Source organism: Empidonax traillii, unplaced genomic scaffold (genome assembly GCF_003031625.1).
Source record: "Empidonax traillii isolate 1590-97213 ecotype Southwest subspecies unplaced genomic scaffold, ASM303162v1 scaffold1873:size53570, whole genome shotgun sequence".
NCBI lineage: Eukaryota > Metazoa > Chordata > Aves > Passeriformes > Tyrannidae > Empidonax > Empidonax traillii.
Window position 1 is genome coordinate 1 of NW_020957066.1, and position 14,222 is coordinate 14,222.

At 56.4% G+C, this 14,222-nt stretch overlaps 2 protein-coding genes and 2 non-coding genes across 4 annotated transcripts; 1 reads left to right on the forward strand and 3 right to left on the reverse strand.

Annotated features, from left to right (window-relative positions):
* The first annotated feature begins 3,268 nt into the window (after positions 1 to 3,268).
* Positions 3,269 to 9,242, forward strand: LOC114071165 (isocitrate dehydrogenase [NAD] subunit beta, mitochondrial-like). Its single transcript, XM_027908902.1, has 8 exons — positions 3,269 to 3,290; positions 4,459 to 4,685; positions 5,881 to 6,014; positions 6,704 to 6,806; positions 7,030 to 7,176; positions 7,254 to 7,348; positions 7,421 to 7,481; positions 9,081 to 9,242. The coding sequence occupies exons 1-8, from the start codon at positions 3,269 to 3,271 to the stop codon at positions 9,156 to 9,158; spliced, it is 867 nt and encodes a 288-aa protein (XP_027764703.1). The 3' UTR covers positions 9,159 to 9,242.
* A 190-nt stretch (positions 9,243 to 9,432) lies between these two features.
* On the reverse strand, positions 9,433 to 14,213 carry NOP56 (NOP56 ribonucleoprotein). The gene is made up of 12 exons (XM_027908900.1): positions 14,161 to 14,213; positions 13,730 to 13,819; positions 13,385 to 13,499; positions 13,156 to 13,317; positions 12,600 to 12,798; positions 12,096 to 12,283; positions 11,868 to 12,019; positions 11,380 to 11,480; positions 10,947 to 11,095; positions 10,575 to 10,696; positions 10,062 to 10,199; positions 9,433 to 9,959 (listed from the first exon to the last, which is right to left on the reverse strand). Exons 1-12 carry the CDS (start codon positions 14,161 to 14,163, stop codon positions 9,738 to 9,740), a joined length of 1,641 nt encoding a protein of 546 aa, XP_027764701.1. The 5' UTR covers positions 14,164 to 14,213; the 3' UTR covers positions 9,433 to 9,737.
* LOC114071166 lies at positions 10,269 to 10,337 on the reverse strand. The gene has a single exon (XR_003574008.1). It is a non-coding gene; the product is annotated as a small nucleolar RNA SNORD57 (small nucleolar RNA).
* LOC114071167 lies at positions 10,765 to 10,838 on the reverse strand. Its single transcript, XR_003574009.1, has one exon. It is a non-coding gene; the product is annotated as a small nucleolar RNA SNORD56 (small nucleolar RNA).
* Positions 14,214 to 14,222: the final 9 nt, after the last annotated feature.

Sequence of the window (14,222 nt, forward strand, 5' to 3'; positions counted from 1 at the left end):
CAATCATTGGGAAAGCCCTAATAATCACTAATGAATGAGTTATTGGGGTCAATCAGTGGGAAAGCCCTTTAATTAGTTATTAATGAATTTTTGGGGGCAATCAGTGGGAAGGCCCTATTAATTACAAATTAATGAAGTATTGGTGACAATCAGGAAAACCCTATTAATTACTAATTAATGAATTTTTTGGAAAATCACTGTGAGAGCCCTATTAATCACTAATTAATGAGTTTTTGAGGACAATCACTGGGACAACCCTATTAATTACAAATAATGATTTATTGAGGGCAATCACTGGGAAAGCCCTCTTAATTATTAGTAACTGAGCTATTGAGGTCAATCAGTGGGAAAGCCCTAATAATTACAAATTAATGAGTTTTGGGGGCAGTCATTGGGAAAGCCCTGTGAATTACTAATTAATGAATTTTTGGGGTCAATGATTGGGAAAGGTCTATTAATAATTAATGAGTTTTAGTGGTCAATCAGTGGAAAAGCCCTCTTCATTACTAAATAATGAGTTTTTGGGGACAGTCGTTAGGAAAGCCTTATTAATTACAAATTAATGAGTTTTGGGGGCCAATCACTGAGAAAGTCCTAATAATTACAAATAATGATTTATTGAGGACAATCAGTGGGAAAGCCCTATTAATTAGTTATTAAAGAGTTTTTGGCGTAAATCATTGGGTAAGCCCTATTAATTAATAATTAGTCAATTATTGGGGCAGTCACAGGGAGAGCCTCATTAATTACTAATTAATGAGTATTTAAGAGCTATCAGTGGGAAAGCCCTGTTAATAATTACTGAGTTATTAGGGTAAATCAGTGGAAAAGCCCTATTAATTCCTTATTAATGAGGTTTTGGGGCAGTCACTGGGAAAGCCCTATTAATTGCTAATTAATGACTTGTTGAGGACAATCACTTGTAAGCCCTGTTAATTACTAATTAATGTGTTATTGAGGTCAATCAGTGGGAAAGCCCTATTAATTCCAAATTATTGAGTAATTGAGAACAATGAGTGAAAAAGCCCTCTAAATTAGTTATTAATTAGTTTTTGGGGTCAATCATCAGGAAAGCCCTAATAATTACTAATTAATCAGTTTTTGGGGCAATCAGTGGGAAATCCCTGGTAATTAGTAATTAATGAATTATTGCTGACAATCACTAGGACAAACCGAATAGTTACTAATTAATGAATTTTTGGGGGCAATCAGTGGGAAAGCCCTATTAATTACTGATTAATGACTTATTGGGGGCAATCACTGGGAAAGTTCTATTAATAATTAATGAGTTTTCGGGATCAATCAGTGCAAAATCCCTATTAATTACTACTTAATAAGTTTTTGTGCCAATCATTGAGAAAACCCTATTAATTCCTAATTACTGAGTTTTTGCAGGCAATCGGTGGGAAAATGCTGTTAATTACTAATTAATGAATTATTAGTGACAGTCACTAGGACAACTCTATTGATTACAAATTAATTTTTTGGGTCAGTCAGTGGGAAAGCCCGAATAATCACTAATTAATGATTTATTGGGGTCATTCAGTGGGAAAGCCCTATAAATAATTAATGATTAATTGGGGTCAATCAGTGGTAAAGCCCTACTAATTAATGAGTAATTGAGAACAATCAGTGGGAAAACCCTCTTAATTAGTTATTGATGAGTTTTTGGGGTGAATCAGTCTGAAAACCCTATTAATTACTAATTAGTCAGTTATTGGGGCAATCAGTGGGAAATTACAAATTAATGAGTATTTAAGGACAATCAGTGGGAATCCCCTATTAATTCCTAATTAATGAATTTTGGGGGGCGATCAGTGGGAAAGCCCTATGAATTAGTAATTAATGAATTTTTTTGATCAGTCAGTGGGAAAGGTCTATTAATAATTAATGAGATTTAGGGGTCAATCAGTGGAAAAGCCCTCTTCATTAGTAAATAATGAGTTTTGGGGGACAATCATTGGGAAACATATTAATTACAAATTAATGATTTTGGGGGGGCAATCAGTGGGAAAGCCCTATTAATCACTAATTAATGAGTTTTTTGGGATAATCATTGAGAAAACCCTATTAATTCATAGTTTCTGAATTTTGGGGACACTTAGTGGAAAAGCCCTATTAATTACAAATTAATGAGTTATTGGGGACAATCAGTGGGAAAGCCCTATGAATTACTAATTAATAAGATACAATCACTGGGAAAGCCCTATTAATTACAAATTAATGATTTTTAGAAGCAATCAGTGGGAAAGCCTTGTTAATTAGTAATTAATGAATTATTGGTGACAAACACTAGGACAACCCTATTAGTTACTAATTAATGAATTTTTGGGGGCAATCAGTGGGAAAGCCCTATTAATTACTAATTAATGAGCTACTGGGGACAATCGCTAGGAAAGTCCTATTAATAATTAATGAGTTTTTGGGATCAATCAGTGGAAAATCCCTATTAATTAGTTATAATTATATATAATGTATAATTACAATTATATAATTATACGTAATTATAATTGTAATAATCCTTATTAATTAATTAATGAGTTTTTTGGCCAATCAGTGGGAAAGTCCTATTAATTCCTAATTGCTGAATTTCTGGGGGCAATCAGTGGGAAAGCCCTAATAATCACTAATTAATGATTTATTGGGGTCAATCACTGGGAAAGTCCTATTAACAATTACTGAGTTATTGGGGTAAATCAGTGGAAAAGCCCTATTAATTTCTAATGAATGAGTAATTGAGAACAATCAGTGGGAAAGCCCTCTTAATTAGTTATTAATGAGTTTTTGGGGTCAGTCATTGGGAAAGCCCTATTAATTACTAATTATTCTATTATTGGGGTGTCATGGTTGTGCTCTGGGTCAATTTTTCTCTCACCCCTCCCCACAATTACCCTAAGTTGAGAGAAGGCTTATGCAGACAAAAGAGATCTGATTTGGGAAAATAATATTAACATTTATTACTAGCAAGATAAAAACTAAAGAACTGCATCTACAATAATTCTAATTAGGTAAAAGCACTCTGTATTTACAGAAATACCCCTCCCTCCTCTATATCAGTCCAGGAGGAGAAGCAGTCTCTGTTCCATTTCCAGAGCTCCAGGTCTTTTCAATAACTCTGCAGCACTGGAGAGCTCTTCTTGTGTTACCTCTAGGACAACAACTCCTTTCCGTCGCAGCTGGAGCTGTTTCTCTTTCTCTCTCTGTTTTCTGTGTCGCGGAGTCCCGACCCGGACGGGGGGAGGACCCGACTCTGGCCTCGGACCCCCCAATGGGTCGGGACATCCCAGAAGGTACCTGACGTTCCTGTGTGAACCGATGGCACCTAGAAGGGGTGTCCCAGTGTCCCCTATTACCGTTTGAGTCCACCCCTGTTCCCTGTGGGTCCCTCCCCACGGGAGAACAGTCCTTTGATAGACTGTTCCGGCGTGAGTCCATCTCTCAGACAACAAGGTCTTCCATTCTCTGCTGTCTCTCAGGGCCACAAATTTAGCTGCACCAGCATGGATCCCTCACTCGGATCCCAACATCCTACCCGAGCCGTTCTGCTCCGGTGTAAGTCTTTCCATGGCCTACAAGCCTCCAGCAGGACTCTGTTTCATTTCAAGCTTCTCATGGAGTCTCAGCTTCCTCGGCATCCACAAGCCCCTTTATGAGACACATGGGAGTCTCCTCACCCCAATAATCTTCCATAAGTGGCAGGGATTTATTTTTCAGTCTTTTCCCTGCTGAAGGGAGAGAGCGAAAGCGGGGGAAAACAGCCCCTCCTTCAAACTTCTCTCTCCTGCTGCTGCAGCTTTGGCCTTGAAAGCTGTGCTCTCTCTCTCTCTCTCTGGAATTCCTTTCGCAGCACATCTTGTCCAAGTTCTTCTTTAAAGGTTTTTTTTTTCCTCTCTGCTCTCCTACAGGAGAGAAGGGGTGGCTTCAGTGCCACGCCTGCCCCCAGCCCTCCTCGGGCCTGCCACCGCTCCTACATGGCTGCCAATTTTACCTGCTCCTAATTTCAACTGCACCACAGCCTTCCCTTCCATTTTCTTAAAAATGTCGTTGGCAGAGGCGTTACTGAAACTTCTGATTGGCCTTTTCTCTGGAAATCCACCTGGACAGAGCCATCCTCAGCCCCAGGGCCTGGCTGGTGGGCAAAACCACAACAGTTTTGGTGGAGAGTGCGGGCAGAGACTGCCCAGAGAGGCAGTGGCTGGATCAAACCATGACATGGGGCAGTCAGTGGGAATGTCTTATTAATTACTAATTAATGAGTTATAAGATACAATCACTGGGAAAGCCCTCTTAGTTACTAATTAATGAATTTTTGGGGTCAGTCAGTGGGAAAGCCCTATTAATTACTAATTAATGACTTATTGGGGACAGTCACAGGGAAAGGCCTATTAATTACTGAGTTATTTGGGACAATCACTGGGAAAGGCCTCTTAATTCCTAATTAATCAGTTGTGGGGACAGTCCCTGGGACAGCCCTGTTCCTTGCTGTGTGGCCCTGCTGCCCGGGGGTCCTGCAGGGTGTCCCCCAGCCCAGCCCCGTGTCCCTCCCTGCCAGGAGGAAGCTGGACCTGTTTGCCAACGTGGTGCACGTGAAGAGCCTGCCGGGATACCAGACCCGGCACAACAACCTGGACCTGGTGATCATCCGGGAGCAGACCGAGGGCGAGTACAGCTCCCTGGAGCACGAGGTGTGGGCACGGCCGAGGTGTGGGCATGGCCGGGGCAGCGCTGGGGGCAGGAGCCAGCCTGGAGAGCTGGGAATGGCCGGCCTGGAGAGCTGGGAATGGCCAGCCTGGAGAGCTGGGAATGGCCAGCCTGGAGAGCTGGGAATGGCCGGCCTGGAGAAGAGAAGGCTCCAGGGAGAGCTGAGAGCCCCTGGCAGGGCCTAAAGGGGCTCCAGGAGAGCTGGAGAGGGACTGGGGACAAGGGATGGAGGGACAGCACACAGGGAATGGCTTCCCACTGCCAGAGGGCAGGGACAGATGGGAGATTGGGAAGGAATTTGGGGCTGTGAGGGTGGGGAGGGGCTGGAATGAATTTCCCAGAGAAGCTGTGGCTGCCCCTGGATCCCTAGTGGTGTCCAAGACCTGGGATACTGGAAGGTGTCCCTGGGTGAGACTGGATGAGATCCTACTTCTCTCCAACCCAAACCTTTCCGTGATTCCCTGATTCCATGCTCAGCACAGTGTGGAACCGCCTGGAGCACCAGTGATGGAATTAGGGGAGGTTTTAGGGATATGAACACTCCCAACCCCAATGAGGATGGGGAGGCTGCAGGAGGAAAAAGGGACAAGGGGACATGGATGTTGCCTTGGGTTAACCCCAGCCCTCAGTCCCCCTCTCTCCCTTCCCAGGGGGAGGAGAACAGGAAAGAAAGGGTGAACATGGATTGGGATAAGAAAAATTTAATAACTGAAACAAAATAATAAGAGCAGCAATACTAATGCTAACTAATGCTACTAAAATACAAATATTATTGTTAATAAAATACAATGATAATATACATATAATACAGAAAATAATACATTACACATAATAACTTACCTAAATACAATATAATAAATGAGAGGGAGATGAGCAGACCCCAGGTGGAACAAGTGATGCCCATTCAATCTCCCACCACCCACTGACCAATGCTCAGCAGTAACTGCCCCTCCCTCCCCCCAGTTTCTGTACCGGGCAGGACATTCTATGGGCTGTTTCCCCCCAAATTCTCATGCCCTGGCCAGGGGGCACTGAAATGTCCTTAATTTGGGGTGAGCAACACCCACGTGTTACCATCATCATCCTCACCCTAAATCCAGCCCCTGGGGAGGCAGCTCTGTCCAGCCCACGCCCGGGGGGTGCTGTGCTGTGCTGTGTGTGACCCCCCTGTGCCCCCAGAGTGCCAAGGGGGTGATCGAGTGCCTCAAGATCATCACGCGCGCCAAGTCCCAGCGCATCGCCAAGTTCGCCTTCGACTACGCCACCAAGAAGGGCCGGGCCAAGGTCACCGCTGTGCACAAGGCCAACATCATGTGAGTGCCCTGGGGACACCACTGTCCCCTCAGGTTGGCTGGGCTGCCCAGCCCTGCAACACCTCCTGTAGTGCTGTAATGTCAGTGGTTACAGGGCCTGCCACTGAGCACGACACTGCTGTGGGGCTGAGCAGAGTTCTCGGTGACTCAGAGCCAGTGCAGCAGCTCCAGAACAAAGGTCCTCTCCCCCCTCTGTTCTCTCCAAGCTCTGGGTGCCCACGGGGATGCTCCCTTGCCTTGGGGTGCCCTCTGTGAGCAGTCAGTTCCTTTCCCACAGTTTGCCACAGTGGGAATTTGACAGAGTGCATTACTACCTGACCAAACCTGAGCTCCGCTAGGCCTGGAATTAGCACCTTCCTGGTATAAATTCCTGCCATCTGTGCTTACCTCAAGTTCTTGCTGTGCTGGTTTATCTCCTGGGAAGTTCCTTCTGTGGCCTTGACAGTGCTTGAGACAGGAAGTTGTGCTCTCTTTAGTCCTTCCAGGTGTGTTTACCTGGGACAAAGCACATTCTTCTGGGAGGTGGCAGAAAGGGAGAGAGGGGCTGAGGGGAGGAACAAAGCAGCACCAGAAGCCCCCACTTATCACAGACCCCAGCTGCAGTTGGACACCTGCAGTTCCTGTTGGACACCTGGTGCCATAAGGATTCCTGTTTCCCACCAACCCTTCCTCGTGTTTGCTCTCTGCAGGAAGCTGGGGGACGGGCTGTTCCTGCAGTGCTGTAAGGAGGTGGCAGAGCTGTACCCCAAGATCAAATTCGACACCATGATCATTGACAACTGCTGCATGCAGGTGAGCCCCCCTGCACCACCCACTGATGCTCCCCCTGGAGCTGGAACCCCAAAAGCTGTACCTGGACCCTTGTCCTGTCCCTGCATCCCTCCTCCAAATCCCTCTCCAGCTCTCCTGGAGCTCCGTTAGGCTCTGGAGGAGACCTTGGAGCTCACCCAGCCCCCCCAGGCGCTGAGCTGCCCCCAGGTGTGCAGGGCCTCACATGCCCCCCGTGCCCCCCCAGCTGGTGCAGAACCCGTACCAGTTCGACGTGCTGGTGATGCCCAACCTGTACGGGAACATCGTGGACAACCTGGCGGCGGGGCTGGTGGGCGGCGCGGGCGTCGTGCCCGGGGAGAGCTACAGCGCCGAGTACGCCGTGTTTGAGCTGGTGAGCGGGTCTGGGGGGCGGGGGGTGCCGGGAGGCTGAGGGGGGCACAGGGCCCCTCACCGTGGTCTGTCCCGCAGGGCGCCCGGCACCCCTTCGCCCAGGCCGTGGGCAGGAACATCGCCAACCCCACAGCCATGCTGCTGTCGGCCTCCAACATGCTGCGGCACCTCAAGTACGTGCTGGGCTGGGCACTGGGGGGCTGCTGGGGGGCTGCAGGGGGCTGACCCTCTGCTCTCCCCTCCAGCCTGGAGTACCACTCCAACCTGATCTCGGACGCAGTGAAGAAGGTGATCAAAGGCGGCAAAGTGAGTGTGGGGCTCTGTCACCGTGTCACTGTGCTGTGTCCTGGGCTGCTCTGTGTCCTGGGCGAGGCTCTGGCTCCTCTCCTCTCTACAGCTGCAATTTCAGCTCCTCTCCCAGCTGGAATTCCAGCCCCTCTTCTCTTCTAGCTGGAATTCTGGCTCTGCTCCTCTTTCCAGCTGGAATCCTGGCTCCTCTCCTCTCTCCTGCACTTGTCCCCGGGGTCATGTGCTGGCAAGGGAGGGACCTCTGGCAGGCCTAAGGGACCCTCCATGGCCTTCTCCCCACCCCAGGTCCTGGCAGGGCGCTTGAGGGACCCTCTGTGACCCCCCTCCCCACCCCAGGTCCTGGCAGGGCTGGGGGACCCTCTATGGCTTTCTCCCCACCCCAAGTCCTAGCAGGGCACTCGAGGGACCCTCCACGGCTCCCTCCCCACCCGGGCCCTGGCAGGGCACTCGAGGGGCTCCTCTCTCTCCTCTCCTCTCCCTCTCGGAGACATTTCCCTCGTTCACCAGCAGTTTCCCCCGTTTCTCCCCTCCCTGTGTTGGATTTTCAGGTCCGGACTCGGGACTTGGGCGGTTACTCCACCACCACCGACTTCGTCAAGTCCGTCATTGACAACCTGCACCCCCACTATGGGGCTTAGGACCCCCGGCAGCCCCCACAGCGCCTCGGCCCCCCAAACCCCTCCCCAACCCCCCTGCCCCTGCCCAGCTGCCCCAGTTCCCCCGGGGGAGAAGGGGGGGCCTCCCCCCTGCCCAGCCCAGTAACTCCAGTCCCTCCCTACTCCCAGTTTCCCCTCGCAGGGATCACTCCATGGCCAGGGTGGATCTCAGGGTCCATTGGGGTGACGGAGGGGAATGGGGCAGCACCCCAAACTCACAGGCAGCTTCCAGGGACATTGGGACCACCAGTACTGTGGGACCACCATTCCATGACCTCTTGTGACTATGGGACCACCATTCCCATGGGACCCTCATCACTGTGGGACCACCATTCCCATGAAGCTTTTAGCAATAAATGGGACCACAGGGCTCCCCCACCCTCCTTCCCCCTTTCTGCTGCTGGCACAGGGACAGAGGGCCCTGTGGCTCCTGGGACCAGCCACGGTGCCACCCCGGGGGTCCTGGTGGCTCCTGGGACCAGGGACCAGCTCCAGCGTGAGCCCAGGGGTCCCTATGACTCCTGGGGTCACTGTGGGGTGGGTGCTGGGCTGTGTCATCGTGCTGTGCTCTGTAACTCCTGCTTGCTAATAAAGGGTCCAACGCTTCCCTCCGGCCTGGGGGGTCACAGCCTGGGGCAGGTCGAGGGGCACTGGGCTGGGGGGAGGGGGGCTCAGCCCCAGCCCCTCCTTGGGAGCAACTCTGCCTGGGGAGGGGCTGCTCTGCAAAAGGGGTAACAGTGCTGGAACCAGAGACCACAGTGCCAGTGGGCACCCAGTGTGGGCTGTCTGATGCTTCCCACCTTGTGTGGGGCATGGGGGGGCTTCAGCCTCTCCCTGTGTCCCCAAGGGCCCCTGTCCCAGGGCGGCACTGCCCAGGCTGGGGCTGGGGGGCCCCTTTGCCGGGGTCCCTGCCCCTCCCTAACCTCCCCTCTCCTTGCAGGTGCGCACGGCGGACATGGGGGGCTACTCCACCTCCATGGATTTCACCCAGGCCGTGATAGCTGCCCTGGAGGGGTAGTGCTGGGGTAGTGCCCCTCCCGGCTCCTGCCCTGCCCACCCGGTAAATCACTCCTTCCCTCCAATAAAGTGGCCTCAGGCGTGACCACGGTGCCATCGTGTCCCTGTGCCAGAGGGGACAGCCAGGGCACCCCCTGGCACACACCACACAGGAGGGATAAACAACAACCTCAGCCCTTTATTGGGGCCTGGTCAGCCCAAGCAGGTCCTGCCCCCTGCACGGCCCAGGCAGAGGGACACACACGTCTACACGTGGCCCAGGGATCCACCACAGTCCAGGGATACACCACGTGCACCCAAACCCCCCAGGGAAGGAACACGGGGGGCTGGGGGGCAACACCGTGAAAGGCACAGCCTGGGGGCTGCCGGTGCCCAAAGGACTCACCCAGGCCCCGAGGGGCCACCACACGTTCCGTGTGGCCCAGTTCAGTGTGGCCACTGTGCCACAGGACACGCCCAGGACGCTGCGGGGACACGGCAGGGCCGCCCCCAGCTCCTCCTGTTCCTCAGTCTGTCAGTCCGTCTGTTCGTGTGATGGAGCTCCTGCTCCAGCCCCTGCTCCCTCATCCTCCTCCAAGTCCTAGGCCACTGCCTTCTTCTTCTTCTTCTTTTTCTTCTTCTTCTCTTCCTCCTCTTCCTCCTCCTCTTGCTCAGGCTCAGCCGTGAGTTTCCTTTTTTTCTTGGGCAGGGGTTCCTCCTCCTCCTCCTCCTCTTCCAGCCCATTCTCCTCGGGCTCAGCCTCTGCCTCCTCCATCTGCTGCTTCTTCTTTTTCTTCTTCTTCTTGGCCCCCACATCGTTCTCCTGAGAGAACACCCAATGTCAGAGGGTGCTCTGCCCCCACCCTGGGGGGCCCAGGCAACCCCTCAGCTCTGCACGAGGGTCCCACCCCAGCCCCCTCCTCACCTCTGTCTCCATCACCGAGTTCTCCTCTGCCTCCTCGGCAGCCGCTGCCAGGGCCTCCAGCCGCCGCTTCTCCCGCTTCTTCTTCTTCTTCTCCTTCTTCTCCTGTCTCCTCTTCACCTCAGCCACCACCTCGTTAGCCTGGGGGGACACAGGGGGGCATCAGCGGGGGGAGGGTCCCAGGGCCCGTCCCCACCCCCGGCACTGGTCGGATCAGACTCATTAAATCAGTCTTTTGCCTCCACAGTGGGTCAGGTTGGCACAGTGACATCACCTCCGACACGGGCCCTCACCATCATCTTCATGCCCCCAGCACCTCACCGAAACCTCCACCTCCTCCATCACCCCCAGCACCTTCACCTCTATCTTCATCTCCCCAGCACTTCATCTCCACGTCCTTGTCCCTCCCTCCCTCCCTCCCTGCAGCCTCACTTCTATCTCTTTTATCACCCTCACCACTCTTCTTCATCCCCAGCACCTCCACCCCTCTCCGTGGCCCCCCCAACCCCTCCTCACCTCCACCACGGCCTCCTTCATCACCTCCAGGTTCTTCCTGGGGGGCTCCCCAGTCTCGTAGAAGGCCAGTCGCTCCTCCACCTGCTCCCGCAGCTTGTCCCCGAACACGCTGGTGGGGACCTCTGGGGAGGGGATGGGGTCAGCCCCCTCCTGCCCCCCTGGGCCCCCAGCCCCCCTGCACCCCCCGGCTCTGCTCAGCCCAACAGAGTCACCATTCACACGGGTGTGAGATGCTGCTGACGAAAAATGTTCCCATCACGGCAGAGCGGCCCCAAACCCACCCCCAGCCGTGCCCCCGAGGAGCAGCCGAAGCAGGAGGCACCGGTGCCCCTGTTGGCAGGTGTGTCCCACCCACCCTGTGCCCAGACCCACCCGAGAAGCAGTCGATGCGGGAGGCGATGGTGCACTTGTTGGCCAAGTACCGCGAGATGCGCCCCTTGTTCTTGGCGGCCGCTCTCCCAATGAAGGTGGAGTGGAAGATGAGCCCGTACTTGGGGGTGTTCCCGCGCGTCTTCAGAGCCCTGCGAGGGGCGGGGGAATGAGGGGCGGGTGGGACCCCAGACAGAGCCCCCCCAGCCCCCCTCTGCCAGCAGCACCCACTGGGCCTGTGGGACAGCCCTTCCCCCAGCCCCCCCTGCAGCCCCCTCCCCCAGTCCCCCCTGGCCCCGCTGACCTCGGGGAGCCCCGGGCCGGCCCCGCAGCCGCGGTGGTCGCTCAGACTGGGCCCGGCTGCTCACCCCCGCCAGCCCCGGCGCGTCACAGCCGTGGCCCCGGCCCCGCCATCACCGCGACCACCCGGCGGTACCTGAACAGGGCCTTCTCAGCCCCCAGGATCTGCACCGTCGACGCCGGGTACTTGGCCAGGTTCGTCAGGCTGCCGGCGTGGGAGATGAGCCGGGCACCCACCTGGGGGGCAGCACGGGGGGTTATGGCTGCCTCAGCCCCACAGCCCCCCCAGAGCCCACCCCAGGGCTTATACACACACACACACACACACAAACACACACACACACACACATGCAGAGCCCACCCCGGGACACAGAAACAATCGAGGGACATACAGAAACCACCCAGGGCACACACACAGCTCCCCAGAGCACACAGAGCTCCCCCTCTTCCCCCCCAGGGCACCCAGAGTCCCCTCAGGTCCCACAGCCCACCCCGAGGCACACAAAGCCCCCCAGGCCAGGGATCAGCAGTGAGGTGTCAGCAGCTCTGCTCAGTGGATTGACAGATTCACTCTGACATCATCTCCGTGGCCGAGGGGTCCCCAGGGGTCCCAGGGACACTCACCACCTCCCCGATGAGGGCAGACAGGCTGGGGGCCACCTGGTTCATCTTGGAGCGCAGGTACTCCTGCAGCCCCCGGCGGTACTCGGACAGTGAGATCACGCGGCGCGAGAAGCTCTCGATGTTGATGAGGTCCAGGGGGGAGATGTCCATCCCTGGGGGGACACCAAGTGAGCGGAAGAACCCACCTTGCAGCCACGACACCCCCGAGCTCCCCAGAGCCCCTCTCACCCATGGAGGAGCGTGAGGCCTCCAGGATGGCCTGGGCCTTGGCGCTGTCCATGACGATCTCCTCCAGCCCCTCCAGGCTCTCCTCGCTCAGCTCCCGCCGGTTCCCGATGAATTTGGCCACCCGGCAGTACATGGAGTTCTCGGGGACGATCTTGATCAGCTCGGGGAAGTGGTACCCGTACCACTCCCTGCAGGGCAGGGACAGGCTCAGCACTCACACGTGGACCTGCGGCTACCCCAAAGCCCTGTGTCCCCCCCACAAGGCCCTCCCCAAGGCCCTGTGTCCTCCAAGGACCTGTGTACCCCCATGACCCCTCCACATCCCTGTGTCCCCCCCACATCCCTGTGTCCCCCCAAGGTCCCCGCCGTGGCCCATGGCCCAGCCGGTGGCCCCAGGGGCTGTGCTGTGTCTCCCCGGTCTGTACAGGCGGTCGGAGCAGCGGCTGCCTGCGGTAAGCGAGGGGAGACGGGACCCCCAGACCCTCCAAACCCACCCCCGCTCACCGGACGCGCATGGAGAAGGTGTTGATGTCCTTGTCCAGCTGGTCCAGCAGGCTGATGGACTGGATGATCATGTTGTCCACTCGGTGCACGTTGAACTTCACCTTGGCCCGGGAGTAGCTGTGGCCGAGCCCCAGCTGGGCCTTGGCCGCCGACTGTGCCGTGAGGCCCCGCACCAGCGCCGGGAAGTGCAGCCGGATCCCTGCGGGACACGGGGACAGGGGCCACGGGAGGTGGGCACTGAGCTACGACCATGTAGGACCCAGCAGTCACACATGGGGACAGGGAAGGGACAGAGTTGCCACCACACAGCGACTGAGGTGTCACTGTGCTGGGACTGAGGTGTCAGCCCATGGGAAGAGCTGTCACCTTGTGAGCACAAGGGCCTCGCCACGTGAGGACTGAGCTGGCCCCGTGTGGGCACTGAGGTGCCACCGCACGGCCACAGAGGGTTCACTGGGTACACCTCTGGGCCAGGTCCAGGACAACCCCCAGCACACGCCCGATGGTCCCCCCAGCCCCACGACAGCCCCCCGGGGTGCCCCCTGTCCCCACTCACCCCGCATGAGCTCAGCCACGACGCCCCCGGTCTGGCACTGCACCCCCAGCTCCTCCTGCACGGCCGCGCCCATCTTGGCATCGCCCACCCCCAGCACCACCTTCTTCCTCTTGGGGGGCAGCGCCGTGTCCAGCAGCAGCCGCAGGTCCTCGTGCAGGACGCCTGCGGGACATCGGGGGGTCAGGGGGGGCCGCGGGGGGGTTCCTGTGCCCCCCAGACCCCCACTCACCCTCGGACACGGCGTTCATGTTCTCCAGAGCGCTCTGCGCCGACCGGAACGGCGAGAACGCCACGAGCTTCACCATGTTGTGGAACTTGCCGAGAGTGAGGACGCTTTCCTCCACCTGGGCGGGGGACAGGCCAGGCCCGGGGGGGACAGGCACGGGGTCACCCCGCTGCGACCCTCCGGGCACACAGAGCGTTCCCCCCGAACAGGGCAGCCCCTCCCCGCGGCTTCCCCCGATCCCGATACACGCCGCTCCCGTTACACGCCGCTCCCGCTCCTCCCCGCCCCCTTTCTCGCTCCTGTTCCCGTTCTCGCTCCCGTTCTCCCTCTCCCGCACCAGCCCCGTACCTGCGGCAGCTGCAGCCCGATCTCCTCCACCTCCCGCACGGCGAACAGCGCGTACCCGGCCGCATGTTCGAACAGCACGTGCAGCAGCACCTACGGCGGCACCGGGGGCTCCGCTCACACCGGGGGCTCCGCTCACACCGGGGGCTCCGCTCACACCGGGGGCTCCGCTCACACCGGGGGCTCCGCTCACCGGGGGCGCCCCCTCCGCCCGCCGCTTGCCCCGGCCCGGCCACGCTCCCCCCACCCCGGCGTGGCCCCCCAGTGTCCTCCTGTGTCCCCCGGTGCCCCCCCCGCGCCCGCTGCCGCCGGATGCAGCGCGGTCCCCCCGTGTCCGCCCGTTCCCCCTCGTGTCCCCGCGTGTCCCCCCGTGCCCCCCGGTGCCCGCCCGTGCCCGATGCCGCCGGATGCAGCGCAGCCCCCCCGTCCCTCACCATCGTCCTGCTCCTCCGGCCGCCGCCAGGAAATGCCGCCGCACACCCGCCGGAACCCCGCC

What these genes read in the sequence shown, in the direction of transcription:
- NOP56 (XM_027908900.1), bottom strand. An exon ending in CGTGGCTGAGCTCATGCGGG is followed by an intron (nt 12,799 to 13,155) that starts GTGAGTGGGGAC and finishes CGTGTCCCGCAG; the next exon opens with GGATCCGGCTGCACTTCCCG. An exon ending in CTGCCCTCATCGGGGAGGTG is followed by an intron (nt 11,481 to 11,867) that starts GTGAGTGTCCCT and finishes GCTGCCCCCCAG; the next exon opens with GTGGGTGCCCGGCTCATCTC.
- LOC114071165 (XM_027908902.1), top strand. Translation starts at nt 3,269, where the DNA reads ATGGGTCGGGACATCCCAGAAG. An exon ending in TTGACAACTGCTGCATGCAG is followed by an intron (nt 6,807 to 7,029) that starts GTGAGCCCCCCT and finishes GTGCCCCCCCAG; the next exon opens with CTGGTGCAGAACCCGTACCA. An exon ending in AGGTGATCAAAGGCGGCAAA is followed by an intron (nt 7,482 to 9,080) that starts GTGAGTGTGGGG and finishes CTCTCCTTGCAG; the next exon opens with GTGCGCACGGCGGACATGGG.